Genomic DNA, 17,516 nt, shown 5'->3' with positions numbered 1-17,516 from the left:
TGGTCATAGAAAATAATATGTAAAGCCAATTTTTGTGATAAGTAAAATTAAAATTTTGTTCGGAAAAATCATAAAACGACATTTGTTTTTGTGAGTGGTTTGGATCTAATGGCTAAGATTTATCCATATTTCAATCTAACGGTCATATTTATGGGGAGTTCATGCCCCGGTACTACTGTGGGGCATGGAAAAAAATTTTGTTGGTTCAAAGGTGAAAACTCGGACGTAGATGCTTGGGTTCAACTCTCCATAGTATTTTGTTGGGGCTAAATACCCTCTTAACAGAAAATTTATTCAAGGAATGCTCATGAGGCACGCCACACTCTTTTGCACCACACATAAATGTATGGTAGAAAAGAGTTCGGGCATCACCACGTGGTGCCTACAAATATGGAATAATTATTGTACTCTTAACACCACCCCGTAGTTGCAGTGAAGTCTCCTACAAATGGTCGTATGGTCATTGTTGTGTGATGGGGGTAATACTCAATTGGCGGAGGTGATAGATACATACATACACTTCCATTTTTTTGATAATCACATACACTTCCATTAGGTTCAATTAGATGTGGCAAATGGGTTGGTTTGGGCGGGTTGAAATTGGTTACAGGTCAAATATGGGCGGGTCATATACTAAAACGCATTGAATCGGGTTTGGTCAAATATGGGTCAAGCCAAACCCAAACCCGATCCGTTTTCCTCTTCTTTATTTCTTTTATTTCTTTTTTTTTTTCCTTTCCCCTTCTCTCCGACATGGTTCCTTATCCATGATATCTTTTTTTTCTTCTTTTCTTTTTTAAAGAAAATTATGAGTTTCGATCAAAAAATTTTACTTTTCCGATTCCTTTCGACGAGACGAATCAATAAGATACAAAAGTTTGAAGCAAACTTAACAAACACGAAAATCTTATTTGCAGACCATTCCGTAAAGAAGGTTTTACGGAGACCAATCACACATGTCCAAAGTGTTTTTCGACGATCCGGATTGAAAATCAATTATGACCGATAACAATTAATTATGATCAATTATAATTGAAAACGAATCTCAGCCGTTGATTGCGCAAATAGATGACTGAGATTGCACCATACCCAACCCAACCCGACCCATTTTACTAAGCACAAACCAAAATTAGCTTCCCTAATTAACCTAATTTTCCTACGTGTCGTCCCCCACTGTCTTTAAGTAATAGACAACACTTAGTCGGAGGGCGTTAACCTAATTTTCCTACGTGTCCAAAGTGTTTTACTTTTATAGTTTCTCTCGTCAATATAAATCAATAAGTCACAAAAGTTTGACGCAAAGCTAACAAATACGAAAAATTTAAATGAAGACAAAAAAAGAAGAAGGGGTTTTCTTGGTTGTTTTCTCTCAATACGAGATCAAGGTATAATTTTTACATCGTATTTTCTAGAGATGGCAAATGGACTGGTCGATCAATTGTGTGGAACTCCAAGGTAGTTGTGACACAACGCGATGTATATTTAGTGTGCGCCAAATGGTGTAACCATATTGTTATTGATTTTGAATTATGCTTTTTTTTTCACAAAAAAGAATTTATTCGTCACGCCTTCATAATTAGGAGGCAATTTAATGGCGTCGTGTACATGTATGATAATTCGTTGTCTCCTCTTCACTATGATAATTTGTTGTCTCCTCCTCACTCGACCGAAGAAGTAGAAAAGCCAAAATCCAGATTTCCCATTTTCCGTAATTAAAGTACTATTCATTATGCTTGTATTATGGGTCCTGGGTCTTTAGTTTAAGTTCATATTAAACTCATTTTTAACCCACTTAAATTCATATAAATATGAACTCATATCAATCCATTATATAATATGGGCGAGTTGAGTTGGGTTATAAGTGGGCAGATTTGGACGGATTACAAAATATGAGTTGAGATTGCCACCTCTAGGTTCAACCAAAAAAAACAGAGCAAGTAAATAGAATTTCTTTCCAAAAACAATCAAAGAAAAAGTTGTTTCCCTTCTCGTTTACTAATCCTTTTCATTCTTTGTCTTTTTCTTTACAAAATTCTATAAAAAAAAAGAAAGAAAAGAACAACGCTACTACTTACGTAGATTCTGGTACACACATTCTATTTGTTTGGAGGTAAAATATTTTTCGGTAAAATGTTTTACTTATTTTTCGGAATTTGGTTTGTGTAAAAAATGAGAAAAATATTTTACATGTAAAACATTTTTCATTTATTGGATGAAAATGACTTACTCTTAAATCCTCCGTAAGTTATTTTCCGAAATGAACCCACTGTCTTCTACAGCAATTCTCACATTAGTTTGCTCGATCGTTAGTTCTGATCCACGTTCAATTCTAATATTCTCATATCTCTCCACCGTTTAGGCCCTCCCTTCCCTCTCTACACTATTTTATGAAAATATTTTTCAAGTGTCAACCAAACAATGAAAAATAATTAAAAGTTTGAAATTTGATTTTTGAGAAAACACTTTACATTGAAACAAACGAATCCTAGATGTGCTGTTACAAATGGATCTTATTTTACTCCATTTTGCAAGACTATGTCGGCGTAAGTAAAAGAAAAGGACTAACAAATCAATTTGAAAATTGATTTTCACCCTCCTCTTTTATTCAGGTGCACTCAATTTTATGTTTTCATTCATGTAAAAGAACAAAAGAATAATCATGTAATTTTCACATTACTACAAGACCCAAAAAATAGTACATTTATTAGATAAAAAAGGAAGTATAAAAATTAATTCCCAATAATTTGTAGTATTTCCCTTCTATAAATCACTTCTCCTCAACTCCATTTTTCCTTTCCCGAGTTCCAAACACGTTTTTAAGGGAAATTCTAAGTACAAAAAAAACATACCCAAAAATTATTCTGAAAGGGCAAATTAATGGTACTGATTCACTTTGAAATGCATCTGTACCGTTAATTTGCTTTTTCGAAAGTAATTTCCGAATATATTTTATTTGTACGTATCACTTCCCCGTTTTTAAACCCCTTCATGTTCTCCCTCTTGAGCCGTCGCTGGTAGGAGTACTATACGCAGTATACTTACTTCAAAACGAAGCAAAAAACATAACAAGAAAGCGAAAATACAAAAAACCAATTCACCAATCACTTCACAATCACCTCCGATCGAACCCCTAAAATCGCCGGCGCCGACACGCTGTGCGGCCATTCCACCCGCCGGTAATGTCGCCGGCGGCGGCAGAGTTCAATTCCCCAACCAAAACCCAATCAACACAACAACCACCGTTTACTCCTCAAAATCCTAACCCTAACTTCACTTTCAGCGCATTTTCCATAAACAATCTCTCCGAGCAGCATCAGAGTTCGTTCCCAAACGGCTTCGCTTTCGGCCCGGCTGCTTCGCCGTCCGGTGACTCGGCCGTCTCGAGCCGGTCGAAGCCGAGGCTCGTGAAGAGGAGGCGGCTAGGGTTTCGGCGAGGCAAGTGTTCTACACCGGGGCCGCCTTGTGAAGGATCGGGTTTGAATTCCAACCAAGTTAATAATAATAGTTCTAGTACTACTGATACATCAAATGGGTTAAGTGCTTCAATCGATGGTGTCATGTATGGGAAGTTTAATAATGAGGCTTTTGTGTTTGGTGCAAGTAAGAGTGGTTTAGAGTCGAATTTGAACGCGGAAAATAAGCAAACTTGTAGTGATGGGGTTGGTAGATTCAATGACGTGGGTTTTGTTTTCAGTGCGGATAGAAGTAATTGTGGTTCACACTCAAATCCAGAGCAGAAAGAATGTAGTCGAGACGGGGGGAAATGTGGTGCCGAGGAGTTTGGGAAATCTGAAAATGTGGGTAATTTATTGGGTGATTATAGGAGTAGTTCAGATAAGAATAGTTTGATTTCAGGTTTGGATACAGAAAAGACTCAAAGCGGTGGAATGGGACAAAGAAGTAGTGATGGTTTTGTTTTTGGTGTCTATGTGAGTAATTTTGATTCGGACCATAATGAATCTAGTTCAGGCATGGTAAAATCTGGTGCCAAAGAGTTTGGGGAATCTAAAAATTCAGGTTTGTTGTTTGGTAATAGTAGTAGTCAGCTACTATATTCCAATTTGGAAAATGGCCAGTGTTGTGAAAGCGGGAAATCTAAGGATACAGTTGATTTTGTGTTTGGTGCTTATAATCGCTGTTCAACAAGCAAATCAGACTCAGAGGTGAAACAATCTGGGTCTGAAGAGTTTTCTTTCCACAGTAAGCATGGAAACTTAATGCAAAATTCAACATTTGAAGAGAGAAAATATAGTGAAAATGTAGAGAAATTGGCTTCTGATGGAAGGGGGAGAATGAACTTTGATTTTGGGAAAGTAGATGATTTAGGTTTTGTATTTCATGGTAACTGGAGTGAACTGAGGACAAACTCGAATTCGGTGAAGAATGAATCCCCTGAAAATGGGGGAAAATCAGTTCCAATTGACAACCAGAAAATGAAGTCTGGAGCACAGTTCGGTAAGTTTGATAAGATAGATTTTGTTTCTAGTGTTTGTCCGGAGGCTTCATTATCGACTATAGATTCCGAAAAAGGAGAAACCAGTCGAAGTGCTGGGAATCTGAGCTTTGAGGACAGTGGAAAGTCGAAAGATATTGAAGTAGAGGCTCAGAAAGCAGAAGCTCATGATGTTTTTGTTTTTGGGAGTAGCAGTGCGAAAAGTTCTAGTGTCAGTGAAAGCACTGAGGTTGGTGATGAAATGAGCAAGGTGAACCCTCAAAATGTTCGGAATGATGCTGGCTCTGCGGACACTTATCTTGGTAAGTTGGATTTTCTAATAAACAGCAAATCCAATTTTGTATTTGGAAGCAGTGCTCATACCATCGGTGCTTCTGGGACAAGCACAGTAAGCAAACTATCTGATGAGATGAAGAAAATGACAGCCTGTGATTGCAAAAAGATTGGATGTTCTTGCCACATGAAAGATCCTAGTATTGATGCTAGTGCCTGTTCTAAACCTGTTTTTGTATATGGAAATAACAAAAAGTCGCCTGGTTATTGTACTGGAAAATCCCGAACTACTTCTTGTGATCAAATGATGAATGAAAGTTTTCTCAGACATGGAAATGGGAGTGCTGAAGGATTTAACTTTAGAACCATCGAAGAGGATACCCTTGTATTTGCAAGTAGTAGTGATGCTGCTTGCTCTTTTGGTGAGGCTGCCCAACACGCAATGCCTAATGAAAATAATCAACACGCAAGAAGTTGGTTGGGAGATTCGGATGAACAGATAAAACTTGGGTGCGGTGTTTTTAGATGTGTTTGGGAGGAGAGGCAACCAAAAAATACCAATAATAATAGCTCCAATGATCCCTCTCTCGGTATCCCTACTCCAAATCCATTTATTTTTCAGGCTGAGCGAGATATAGGATATGATGGGCCTCGAGATCAGCTCAATGATCATTCAAAACTGAATATACCTACCAACGAGGCTTTGTTTCCTCCTTGTGGGCTTGATTCTGAAGCACTTTCCTCAGGCAGAGTTGAGAATGAGTGTAACTTCAGGTTTGCAAACACCCCACTGGGAGTAGGGGAATCCGTGAAGGACTTTAGAATGCCGAATGTTGATACATCGTGTGCATTTATGGTGAATTTATCTCCCAGGTTCAATAAAAAGTTTGAATCTAGTGGAAAGAGGAGATCAGAAAGGGACAAGGGATGCAAGAATAGGAGAGGAAAGTTGAGGCGGGCTTTTCCGGAGTCAAGGCAAAATCATCTGCCTAAAGAAGATTCCCAGCAACAAATGGAGTCTCCTAGAAGCTATTCACCGATGGATTTTACTCCATATCAGGATAACAACGATGCACCCTCCACCTCAAATGTGACAAGTTCTCCACAAGGGAAAAATGAAGATTTAGAAACTGTGAGTGAAGGTGCCATCAGCGAAGGTGATAAGAAATGCAGAGGGTCAAACGAAGAATATTTACGTAGTCACCAAGAAAGAGTTGTTGATTCTTCTTTAGAAGAAAGTCAAACTGATTGCAGTAATTCCAACACTAAGAGGGAAGAAAGTGATTGTAATAAGCAAAATCAATTTTGTTTTGCCTCAAGGGAAAATGATGATGTTGAGAGAAATTTTACCTTCTCTGCCTCTTGCACACAAGACAAGCTTTCAGCAACTAGGCGTCACAACCAAAAGAAATATAGGATGAAAGTTGGCCATGCTCCAAATACGACCAACCCAAGTCAAAAAGTTGACGCTGCATCTTCCTCGGTCCAATTTCCAGTACAGCCGCATGATAAAGAAGGGAATCTTAATAGTAAATATAAAGGGAATAAAGAAGATGATGAGCAGGGGTCTACTGCTCAAACTCAAAAAACCTGTCAGAAGTGGCGGAATAGGTACTTCTTTCGTCATAAAAGTTCATCACCTTTTCAAACCTCTACACATTTTCTCCCTCGAAAGTTATACTTTGGTTTTCAAATATTGTATTCGTAAAGGGTCTCTCATGCCTAGTTGGTTCAGCACTTCAGCTGCTAAGATTTGGAATCATGTCTTTTCGTTTTTTATTTTTTTTGATAAGTTATCATGTCTTTTCATTTTGGATGTCCTCATTTTATTATCCGTGCTTGGATGGATGTGATTCTATCAGGGGAAATCAAGCTTATGAGAAAGGGAATCCGTCCAAAGCTGAGGAATTTTACACAAAGGGTATAAACTCGGTCCCTCACAGTGGGACATCAGGATGCTGCATTGCGCCTCTTGTGCTGTGTTATAGCAACCGTGCTGCTGCTCGGATGTCTCTTGGAAGGATGAGGGAAGCCTTAGGTGACTGTATGCGAGCTGCTGCTCTCGATCCCAACTTTCACAAAGTCCAAATTAGAGCTGCAAAGTATGGCCTTGTTCTATGCTCTTGCATATTTTGTGTGCATTCAAAATTCTCTCTCTCTCTCTGCTTCTATGTATTTGCCATTTTGTAACAGTTATCTGAAACGTAGGCATTACTTACTGTAGACCTACACTATCGTACTATGTCTCATTTTCTTTTTCTGTCGCTAAATATAGTCAATTTATTTTCTTTTGTGACCGGGGACTGTCCACAAGTTTGATTTCTATCGGGATTCTGGTTATAAGTCGAATCTTTTGGGGGAATGTGGTGAAAGTCACTTGAAGATAATGCTAACGGAAGATATCGATATCGGTATAGGTGTTGGTTGCGAGTAGGTGTGAATTTTAGATTCCCCTACTTTCTATGTCCAAGCCAAGAACACTTTCTTAACATCTAAAATGGAGTATGTAAAGAATTTGGAGTATTTTATGCACAATGCGTGTCTTAGGCAATTATCATGTAGTAATAAATTTTATTACCTTACTACTATTCCTGTGGGGTTGTGCATTGCATGTTCTACTAGACACGTCGGATGTATGTTCGATACCCTCGGAATGTCGAGTATCCAGCATGGGTACTTCACCAATTTATGAGAGTCTGTGTGCCAAAAGTTAAGAACCACTCCCTTCAATGCCAACATTTTTGTCAGACTTCATTTGTATCTTGAAATATATCAAAGGACGGGACCATAAAATTTGTAAAAACTTTATTCTAGGAAAAATCTGAAGCGCGTAGAGATCGGGGGGGAAGGTGTGGGTGTGCTGCGGCAAATATGAGGCTTGTTGATACTCATCAAGAAGGGAGGATAGTGAATGTCAACCTCGATGGGAAGTAACCCAACATCACAACATTGAGATTGTGTCTAAATGTCTAATCAACTCGTGAGTGAGGTGGCTTTGAAATTAAGAACTGCAGGAATCTTATTCTCCAGTTTGAGATGAGCTATACCATGCAGAAATGTGATGTTATTCTATTGCTATGGGGCTTGTTTCTAGTAATAGAATCGTCTCATCTGCGTCTTTGTTGGTTGTTGAGTACCACCTAGGCATGTACTCTGGTGATCGAGCGGTTTACGTCGAGGACCCGGGTAATGAGGTAGAATGGGAAGTTGTATGCCTATAAAACCTTAGAGTGGCCTACTTGTGTTATTATCAGAGCCCAGAGGAATCAAAAATGTATCTGGATTCAGGGGAATGGTTTAGTGAAATTCTGTAACTTTGGTTTTACTTCTATCCTTTTCACCGAGAGAGAGAGAAGTGAGAACTGGAAAATTTGTTAGAAAGCCATGAATCCCTGTACCGTTCTTGTCGAGTTATCATCCTTGCTATCTATTGAATGAGGGTTTCTGCTGTAAAGAAAAATCAGGTGACGTCTTATGCATTTGTTTTGTTGTCGTTATTGTCATTATGTTCGTTTTGTGGTGTTGTTTTTGTTGTTTTTTCATTCGTAATAGTTATTGTTGTTTTCTAGTTGTCATCTTGAGATGGGGGAAGTTGAAGCTGCACTCCAATACTTTAGCAAGTGCTTAGAGACAGGGGCTGAAGTCTGTCTGGATCGTAGAATAATAATAGAAGCTGCCAATGGCCAACAAAAGGCCCAGGTACCACATTTGAAAAGCTTTTTGATTGCTATGGTATTGTAGGTAGTTATGTTCATAGAAGCCAAAAAGGAAAGAATAGAATAAGGGGAGATGTAAAAGTATTTCTTCATTTCTATCAAAGTGTTGTAGGAGCTAGTATGTATATGTTGTTTGTGCTGGTGCATGTAATGATTCATGAATTCTCACTGATAAAACAACTAGGATACCCTCTTTAAATGTTGAGTAGCGATATGACTTATACATGCCATTAGCGAGTCAATATGCCTGTTTTGGGCAGAAGTCAGACACAGATACAATCCGAGATTTCTCTTGAGACTCTCGACCGCTTCTTGTACGTGTTCAGGAGCTAAAATAAGTTTGACAATTCTTCTACAGTCTACTCTTGTTCGGTGCTTCTGTACCACTTAGCTGATGCTTTACAGGAGCATGGTTTGATGTTCTTGAAAATAGGATGAACATACCACAGGGAATCCAACCTTTTTCTGCACAAACACACAAGAAAAGAAAAGGGACACAACTTCCGTTTAGTTCTACAAAGCCAAATTAAAAATTCTTTAAAACCGCTTAAAATCTACAGGATTATACAACAACAAACTCTCAGCACACTTTACAAAATAATCCAAGGAAAAGGAAAAATCATCCTTGACCAAAAATTGGTGATTATGGCATGACTTTAAAAGCTGGAACCGAGCACTCTTTCCCCTCCAAAGTTGTACAGTTGTACTATTCCTCTTATTGAAATGCACCACATTCCATACCTTTTTATTACCACTCCTCATGCATCCACTATGCCAACCAGAAAAATGAGCCTTCACCGAACCGGCCATCACCTGCACGACATTAAGAACAGAGCAACGAACAACAATATTATGATTTTACAGAACAACAAAACAGTAGGCGAATCATCGAATCCCACAGTTTCACAACTCCAGTCCGTCAGGAACTTCCTCCACCTCCTCAGGTTATTAACAGTAGTTGTCCAAGATTCCAAGGGAAGAAAGCAACTTTCAGAGGGGCCTTGGACTGCCCTCTCTAGGGAAGTTGTAGTCTTCTTGCCCAGTAAGAGTCTTACAGCAGGGATGTCTCTGTAAAACTTCCATGCGAGCAACCCAATCAACTCCACAACTGAGCCAAACTATGGTCCTGCAGGCTGCAACGACCTTTAAACAATAGAGTTAACCCTAGCCCCTTTGTCAAAAGACCAATTGTCAATAAAAAGAGAATCCATGTCCATCTCAAATCTGAAGAGTTTCAGAAAAGCTTCCCGTAACTGTCTATACTGCCCCAAGTGCCCTGCCTGTGTCACCCTTCGTCCCACCTTGATAGAAGAGATTCTGAGAAATCATCTATAGGCTTTTACTCTCATGATCCCCTTTCCAAACCCACATCCAATAAGGCCCTTTTACAGACCCAATGGACCATTCAACCTACAGTACTCGCTCCTAGCAACTATCACCCTCCTCCAAAGGCTCTCGTTCCCAAAGGAAAACCTCCACAATCACTTCCCAAGCAAGGGGTCATTGAACATGGTGAAACCCTTCCCTTCGTTTGGCAAAAGAACCCCCTTTTAATCAGCAAGAAGATATTTAAGATCATCTCTCGACCTGTTCCAAAGAAGCTTTTGCAATAAATTCTCAACCATTGGAATTCCGAGCTGTTGAGATGGGGATTGCAAACAATGATACGAAGCATATTAGAATTCGACCATGTGCTTTTAGTAAGGGTCATCCTATCATCGGTAGGAATGAGCTAGATCTTCTTGTGTGGCCAATCTCCCAAAACGTGGCACCATAGCCAAAATCAAAACAAAGCCACTGAGATGGCCATCGCTCGCTGCCTTGCCTATCATTTGGTTAACAGCTTCCATTAGGAAGGGAAACTACAAAAATATTTGGCAACGCCATTCACAAGAACAAAAAGCTACAAAAAAAAAAAAACTTTTTCGGTGGTTTTGATGCTTGAGGTGGAGGAAGGTGGATCCAATTTTTCAAACCCTTCCTCAAGGATCTAAACCTGACAAAAGTATTTGGCAACGCCATTGACATGAACAAAAAGCTTCACTGTAGATGTTCGAAAATTGGATCCACCTTCTCCACCTCTCCTTAAAGCCCATCTTCTGAATAACATAAAGTTAGAGATCCCATCCCAATAAGCATGATTGTATACTCAAGCTCCAACTTATAAATGATTCCCAGACACATGGCTATTCAGTCTTGCATCCATACACCCAGTCACGATTACTACTGCATTCGGAATCTAGGCACCCCCACATAAGTTTTTTAGATTTCAAGATGACCTTTTCAATCACCTCCCTCCGCCTGTGAGCGTGGCAGTATTATACCCAGTCCTTACCAAGCTAATTAGCCTAGGTTCTTGGTCAATTATGGCCACCTGCTTCGGCAAGGCAGTAGAGAAGGAGGTGTTCATGCTTTTCTCAAAATTCCTTGGATACTATAAGCAGGCCCCAGCCCCTGGGCAAGACCCAAGAGGCCATTGCCTAGGGCCCCCAAAATCCAGCCCAAAAAGGGGCCCCGATTTCGTGGAAGTGCATATGTATTATGGTTGCAAATTTTTAAGTCATCTAGTTGCATCGTTCAGCATAGGGGGCCTTGTTTTGCCACAACTGGTTCAAGTTCGAATTTTACGTACTTCAATCTATTTGCGCAACAGTATTTTGTGAACAATTAAAAAATTGACCTGGCAACAACTTGAACTCACGACCTATGGGTGAAAATGCTGCATTCTAACCGTTGGGACAAACTGTTAATTCGCCACAAACTTGCAAACGTTATTTGTGTAAAGGAAGAAAATTTCAAATAAAGCATATCTCGGCCCTCCAAAATTTATTTTCTAATATTTGTAGCTTTTAATTTTCTAAAAGTATTATTTAATACACGTAATTTACTTTAAAAAATTATGTTCTACCTTTTAAACTATTCTTTATTAAGTGATCTAATGTTCTGGTAAATGTAAAGAGGCCCCATATTGTTAGTCGGCCTAGAGTCCCAAAATGAATAGGGCTGGCCCTGGCTAGAAGCTTTGCAAAGTTGCCTAAGTATCCCTCCTTACCACCCCAGCTTTGGAAACTTACTTGATTTATTGTGTAGCAGTTTCATGTGGTTTCTTCATGAATTACTAATCTCTCTCCTTATGCGGTTCCATGGAGGACTGAACATTTGGTGCTTTAATTGTCAAAAACAATATTCGTATGGTACTTAAACATAATAAAAAATAGTGCCATTGGGGACTCTCTCTCTCTCTCTCTCTCTCTCAGGATATCAGTGATGTACTGCAGTGGCTAACTATGTGATTTTGTGACTGGCAGAAAGTGGCCAAGTGTGTGAATCAGTGTGCTGAACTTATCCGAAAGAGAACTTGCAATGCAGCAATTAGTGCTTTGGAAGTAATTTCTGGGGTCTTCTCAACAAGTTCTTATTCAGAGAAATTACTTGAAATGAAAGGAGAGGCTCTTCTCATGGTCTGTAAATTATTCATGATTGGTATTAATTAGACAGTTTCATTAAGCAGTAAAAACTCCTGTTGGGTGAAGCTTTCTCAGCATGGGCTTTATTCTTTTTGCCATTTTACAGCTCGGGAGGTATGAAGAGGTTATCCGACTCTGTGAGCAGACTCTTGTTTTTGCTGAACTGAATGTTGTCTCAGTAGCTGGTGATAACAACATAGATATTGTGGATGGTCCTACATACAATAACTCATCTATAAGGCTGTGGAGGTGGCATCTGATGGCCAAGTCCTACTTTCATCTGGGAAGGCTTGAGGTGGCTCTTGATTTGCTAGAGAAGCAAGAGCTATTGAGGTCTTCTGAAGACAGGTCATAAAGGAATTCCATCACAGGCAACTCTTACTGATTCACTGTTCAAATAGGACATATAACCTCATTCAGTTTTGAATAAGCTGTTCAAATGTTTGTTGTTTAGGTGTGGAACCAACATGCAGGAGTCATCAATTCCATTTGCTGTCACTGTTCGTCAACTTTTACACCACAAGGTATTCTGGCCATTGTTTTCAGTATATTTTGTGATTGGAAGTTTGAATCATGATCCTCAGTTATTTTGATAATGTTCACCCCCCCACCTGTCTTCCCCCACCCCCCCCCCCCCCCCCCCCCCCCCCCACACACACACACGCACACACACACGCACACACAAAACTACGAAAAAGAGAGATGAAGATACCCTTCCCTCCTAAAACAAGACTGGAAGAAAATCTGGGATTTAGATGCCATTTACTGTATCCTGAACATGTAGCATATGACGGGTACTGACCCTGTTGTAATAGAACTAGTACTTCTGGCTGCCGACCCCAAGTACACCTTTTCTTGTACTGGAGAGACTTGTTTTTGTGGAGGGACACCAAATATTGGATGTTTTGGTCGCAAATGAGGCGGTTGACGAGTATAGACGCTCTAATTGAGAGGGTTTAATATTTAGGTGAATTTCATGGAAGCGTGTGATCATGTGGATTGGAGTTTCTTGTATTATGTGCGTCCCGATTAGGGTTTTGGGTGGGTTGGAGAAACTTGTAATATGTCGCTGGAATGGCTGGGCGAAGTTTGAAAGGTTCTAGAGGTATTAGGCAAAGTGACCCTTCAAGTTTTCAAGGTTTCTAGAGGTCATGTCATGACCAATACATATAAATTAAAGTTCAGTTAATCAAGACTATATTCGAAGGTGCATTTAAGCCACAAACAAAGGAGCAAATCAATCAAAGAGACTTTGTCAAAATACCTCCATAAGCCTAGATATGATACCATGTTAAAGCATCTAATCTAAACTAATTGGCAATAAATGGAGAAAACGCCCGTGTACTAGTTTTGGAAGTGATAATTAACAACTGCGGGGGCAAATTCCAACAATTTGTATACTATAACTTGAAGTTGGAGTCAATTGATTTTGCAATCAATATGATGCAAAAAGTCAGTATTTGGTTTGAAGTCACCTTGTATGCAATGCATGTAAATCAAATATAAACCTGTTAAATAGGTGGCATCTATTTCTTGTTGAGATTGTCAGAATAAAATATCAAAAGCGAAGAAATTGGTGGCGGTCTTCTTTTCTCTTGCAAAATTCAAACTGCTAAACTTCTGATTTACCCATAGAAGAACAAGATTAAGAGCTCTGTATTGCTCTTCTTGAGTTCTTGATTTGTTCTCTGGTTTAACTGCATATACTTGTGAACAGAATGCAGGGAATGAAGCTTTTCAATCTGGTAGGCATACACAAGCAGTGGAGCATTATACTGCTGCTGTATCCAGCAGTATTGAATCACGTCCTTTTGCAGCCATTTGTTTTTGCAACCGTGCTGCGGCGCACCAAGCTCTGGGCCAAATTTCGGATGCCATCGCTGATTGCAGCCTAGCCATAGCTCTTGATGGAAGTTACTCAAAGGTTGGCCTTTAAAGTGTATATACTATGTGGTTTGCTGGTTTACTTTTTCACCTTCTCTCTTTCTAAGAAAAGCTTTCATCACAAGATTCTCGTACTCTCTTTACTTATTTCCTTTTCCATCTCCTTCTGTCGGCATCATCGTCTTCATCTTTGTTATGGATGTGAACATGATGGGTCATGGAAAATGTCTTTCTACCCGAAGAGACGGCTAATTCTACAATGAGCATAGGATAGCTCAGTATTCAGTGACAAAGTAATTTGTGCTACGATTTTTAATTTTAACTATTCTATGGTTTTGAGGAAACCGTTCTTTCTTTTGGTATCAGTTTATACTTTCTAGCCACTTTTGGTGATGCTTTAAAAACTGTTAAAGCAAATGCTTTAACACTTGGCGCCTACTCTGTCTAACTAAGGATAGGTGCATGAGAATCTAGGTGTGATTACCAGGGAGAGAAAAAATTCCATTAATGGTGAAAAGTTTTGTTGGACTTCAGTATTTGTATTGCATTCATTCAAATAAATGTATTTGTACCCTTTAGTTTTCGTGGTACCATTACTCCTAGAGTTGATATGGTTTCTTTTGTTTATTTATCAATAACGTATGTGCTGTTTTGTCACAAGAATGCAGTAGGTTTTTGGGCATTTCTTCCAAATTACTTTTTACTGTTTTCGCTTTATTCGTAATTTCTGTGCCTGATTGGACCTTGTACAGGCAGTTTCTAGAAGAGCCACATTACATGAGAAAATTAGAGACTATGAACAAGCAGCCAGTGACCTTCTGTTACTAATATCTCTTTTTGAAAAGCAATCTCAAGAAGAATTAACTCAAGTCCGTCGCCGCCATTATTCCATGGAAGAAAAGGCAAAAAAGGGAATGTCCTTGGATCATTACCTCATTTTGTAAGGCATCCATTTTTTGTGTTTCCTGTTGCATTTGGATTTTCATGGTTGGATGTTTAATTGTGTTGGTTCCCAAAATATGGTGCCTGATGTATCTACATTTTTCATTGTCTACTTTCACGCATCGTTTGATGAATTGTAGTATTTCGGAATCAGGCTTGTACAGTTCCTCATCCTGCCACGTGACATATGGTTTTCTTTTGATTTTGCTGTAAAGCAGCTTTGTTGAAGCATTTCAGTAATTGGGAGTGGATATTTCATGGGGTTCTAGTAGGGTTTTGGGTCTATCTTGTAGGCTTTTTCCTCTGTTTTCCCTCCTCTTTTTGGTGGTTTTATGTGCTTTTGTGCCTGCTCAATATTCTCTGTACAATTTGTTTACGGTATTTTTGGTCTTTTTTTGGTGAGTATTTTGGTAAACAACTATAAACTTAACACGGGAACCAAAAGCCATTCCTCATTTCAACATTTCAATTTCAGGGGTATTAAACAATCTGATACAGCATCGGAAATAAAAAAGGCATACCGGAAAGCAGCACTGAGACATCATCCAGACAAGGTCTTTGGATTTAATAGTTATTTTTTTACACAGTTGCCCTTTCCATCTTCTAAATGAGTTTATGGTAATGTAGGCTGGTCAATTCCTGGCAAGAAGTGAGAGTGGAGATGATGGGAAACTATGGAAGGAAATAGCTGATGAAGTCCATAAGGATGCTGATAGACTTTTCAAAATGATCGGAGAGGCATATGCAGTACTTTCAGACCCCACTAAGGTATGCTACTAGTGCGATACGTAATGTAATGAGCAAAGTTTTAAAAACCATACCGGACTGGCTGGTTTGACCGGTTAGACCACCGACCAGTCAATGTACCTGTCCTGATTAACCAAGGAACCACTTGTATTCAAAAATCGGCTTCCTTAGTGAAAACCACTTGGATCAGACAGTTGAACCAGCCAATCGTGAGGACCGTTCACGGTCAATAGAACCTGGAGGGGTGAAACTTAAACTAAAGCTGATTATTTTAATGCAAAAGCTGGCGCATGGTGCAAAAGTTGCAGTAACCACTGCCTCGGGCAGCACAAGTGAAACAGCTGGTTGACCTTGACTTTGTCTTGTACTGTGAAGCTTTTTATAGATTAAGGGGTTCCTCAAGTTTTATTTTCCACCGACGTGGCATTTTACTAAAAAGTGCATACTGCATTTCTCTTGAAGAATTGTCTAATTCGTCCTCTTTTCACATCAAATAATGGTTATGAGATATTTTTCTTTGTGCGTGTGTGGGTGTGTGTGTGGTGGGGGGGAGGAAAAGTTTTCTCAGCACGTTGTGTTTTTAAGACCACTATGCTTATTCTGTGCTTTCTGACTTGTAGCAAGTCTTGCTTTGTATGTACTGGCTTTCTTTCTATTGAAATTGAATGTTCTTAAGTTGACAAATTTATATTCACCCTAACCGTCAGATGGGATCAGTCTGAGGTAAGCGCTAACTTTGACACTTCAAACTCCTTTTTGATACATGTTGGCCATTGCATCACTTGAAAGGGCAGAGAAATCAATACTTAATTTTTTCATGATTATGGGTTCAATTTATGTTATTGTGGTTCAAGCTTATCTGACATTGGTACGTAGTAGCATAAAGATTGTCATAGTCATTGCGCTCAATCTAACGAATTCTATACTGGGACCTGTCCGATCCTATATGGGTTTTTTTTTTTGCGGTCATAAAAGTAATTCCTATTTACCTATATGCAGCGTTCACAGTATGACCTTCAGGAGGAATTGAGGAATGAACAGAAGGGGAAGAATGGAAGCAGAGGGTTCAGAGGATCACCTGAGTTTTACAAGTCTCCATCTAGAACCACTGCAAATGGGCAGTATCGTCAGGGGTACAGGTACTCCTATTATGACGAATGGTAACAAGCTGTAAAAGAAGAGGATTATGTTGTTGTGGCAGCTATGTTGTGATCTTAGAAAAAATAAAAACCAATTGACATACATTCCAAGTTCCATGGACAATATGCACCAAAAAAGGGAAAACAAAACAAGCTCCATCAAGATTGGTTGGGGGGGGGGGGGGGGGGGGGGGTGGTGTTTGGTGGCGGCGGGGGGGGTGGCTAGGTATGGTATAGTATGTAGATAATTTTGTGACGGAGAGATGGCAGCGTGGGAGAAGGGAGGAAATAATTATACTTTTGATGCCAACTACGACTGGGATATTCCCATGAAAAAAACATGGAAATTCCGTTTTTACCAACCCCAAAATTTTGTCATGTAAAGTGGGTTGGAATAGCATAGTGCATACAAAGTTGTGAAACTTGTATGTATTTTTGGATATAGATACTACAGATTGGTTATCAAGATATGGCTATTTATAATGTAAGGTATTGTGATGGATTCTATGAACTAGTGAATGTGATGGATTCTTTTATCTGGAGAGTTTGGAAATTTTCTTTCGGTGACCTGCTTGTTATTCTATCAAAAAGATAAATATATGCAGAAAAGATAACTGTAATTTGGTTTATAGTTTCGAAAATGCTTTCTCAGGGGCTGTTTCATCTCGCATAAAGATATACTCCCTCGTCGAGTTTGGAAATTTTCTTTCGGTGACCTGCTTGTTATTCTATCAAAAAAATAAATATATGCAGAAAAGAGCTTTCTGGTTAACTGTAATTTGGTTTATAGTTTCGAAAATGCTTTATCAGGAGCTGTTTCATCTCGCATAAAGGTTTTTATTTTTTTGGTAAGTTCTGTTCTGCTATTGTAGATTATATATGAGAGCACTTTTTT

The 17,516-nt window shown here is 39.2% G+C and overlaps 1 protein-coding gene across 3 annotated transcripts; it reads left to right on the top strand.

Annotated features, from left to right (window-relative positions):
• The first annotated feature begins 3,012 nt into the window (after positions 1-3,012).
• On the top strand, positions 3,013-17,174 carry LOC131322125 (uncharacterized). Of its 3 annotated transcripts, XR_009198701.1 has the most exons (12): positions 3,013-6,337; positions 6,589-6,828; positions 8,296-8,425; positions 11,751-11,903; positions 12,016-12,257; positions 12,364-12,433; positions 13,627-13,833; positions 14,546-14,733; positions 15,211-15,289; positions 15,363-15,503; positions 16,482-16,814; positions 16,848-17,174. XR_009198701.1 is itself a non-coding variant. In XM_058353300.1 (11 exons), the coding sequence occupies exons 1-11, from the start codon at positions 3,180-3,182 to the stop codon at positions 16,644-16,646; spliced, it is 4,773 nt and encodes a 1,590-aa protein (XP_058209283.1). In that variant the 5' UTR covers positions 3,013-3,179; the 3' UTR covers positions 16,647-17,174. The 3 variants fall into 3 exon arrangements, 1 of the variants encoding a protein (XP_058209283.1); XM_058353300.1 differs by having other exon boundaries at positions 16,482-17,174; XR_009198702.1 differs by lacking the exons at positions 15,363-15,503; positions 16,482-16,814; positions 16,848-17,174 and having other exon boundaries at positions 14,550-14,733.
• Positions 17,175-17,516: the final 342 nt, after the last annotated feature.

Source organism: Rhododendron vialii, chromosome 4a, assembly GCF_030253575.1.
Source record: "Rhododendron vialii isolate Sample 1 chromosome 4a, ASM3025357v1".
Taxonomy (NCBI): domain Eukaryota; kingdom Viridiplantae; phylum Streptophyta; class Magnoliopsida; order Ericales; family Ericaceae; genus Rhododendron; species Rhododendron vialii.
Note: the sequence above shows the minus strand (reverse complement) of the source record. Positions and strands in the feature narration are given on the sequence as shown.

What these genes read in the sequence shown, in the direction of transcription:
- LOC131322125 (XM_058353300.1), top strand. Translation starts at nt 3,180, where the DNA reads ATGTCGCCGGCGGCGGCAGAGTTCAATTCCCCAACCAAAACCCAATCA. An exon ending in GTCAACTTTTACACCACAAG is followed by an intron (nt 12,434 to 13,626) that starts GTATTCTGGCCA and finishes ACTTGTGAACAG; the next exon opens with AATGCAGGGAATGAAGCTTT. An exon ending in TACTTTCAGACCCCACTAAG is followed by an intron (nt 15,504 to 16,481) that starts GTATGCTACTAG and finishes ACCTATATGCAG; the next exon opens with CGTTCACAGTATGACCTTCA.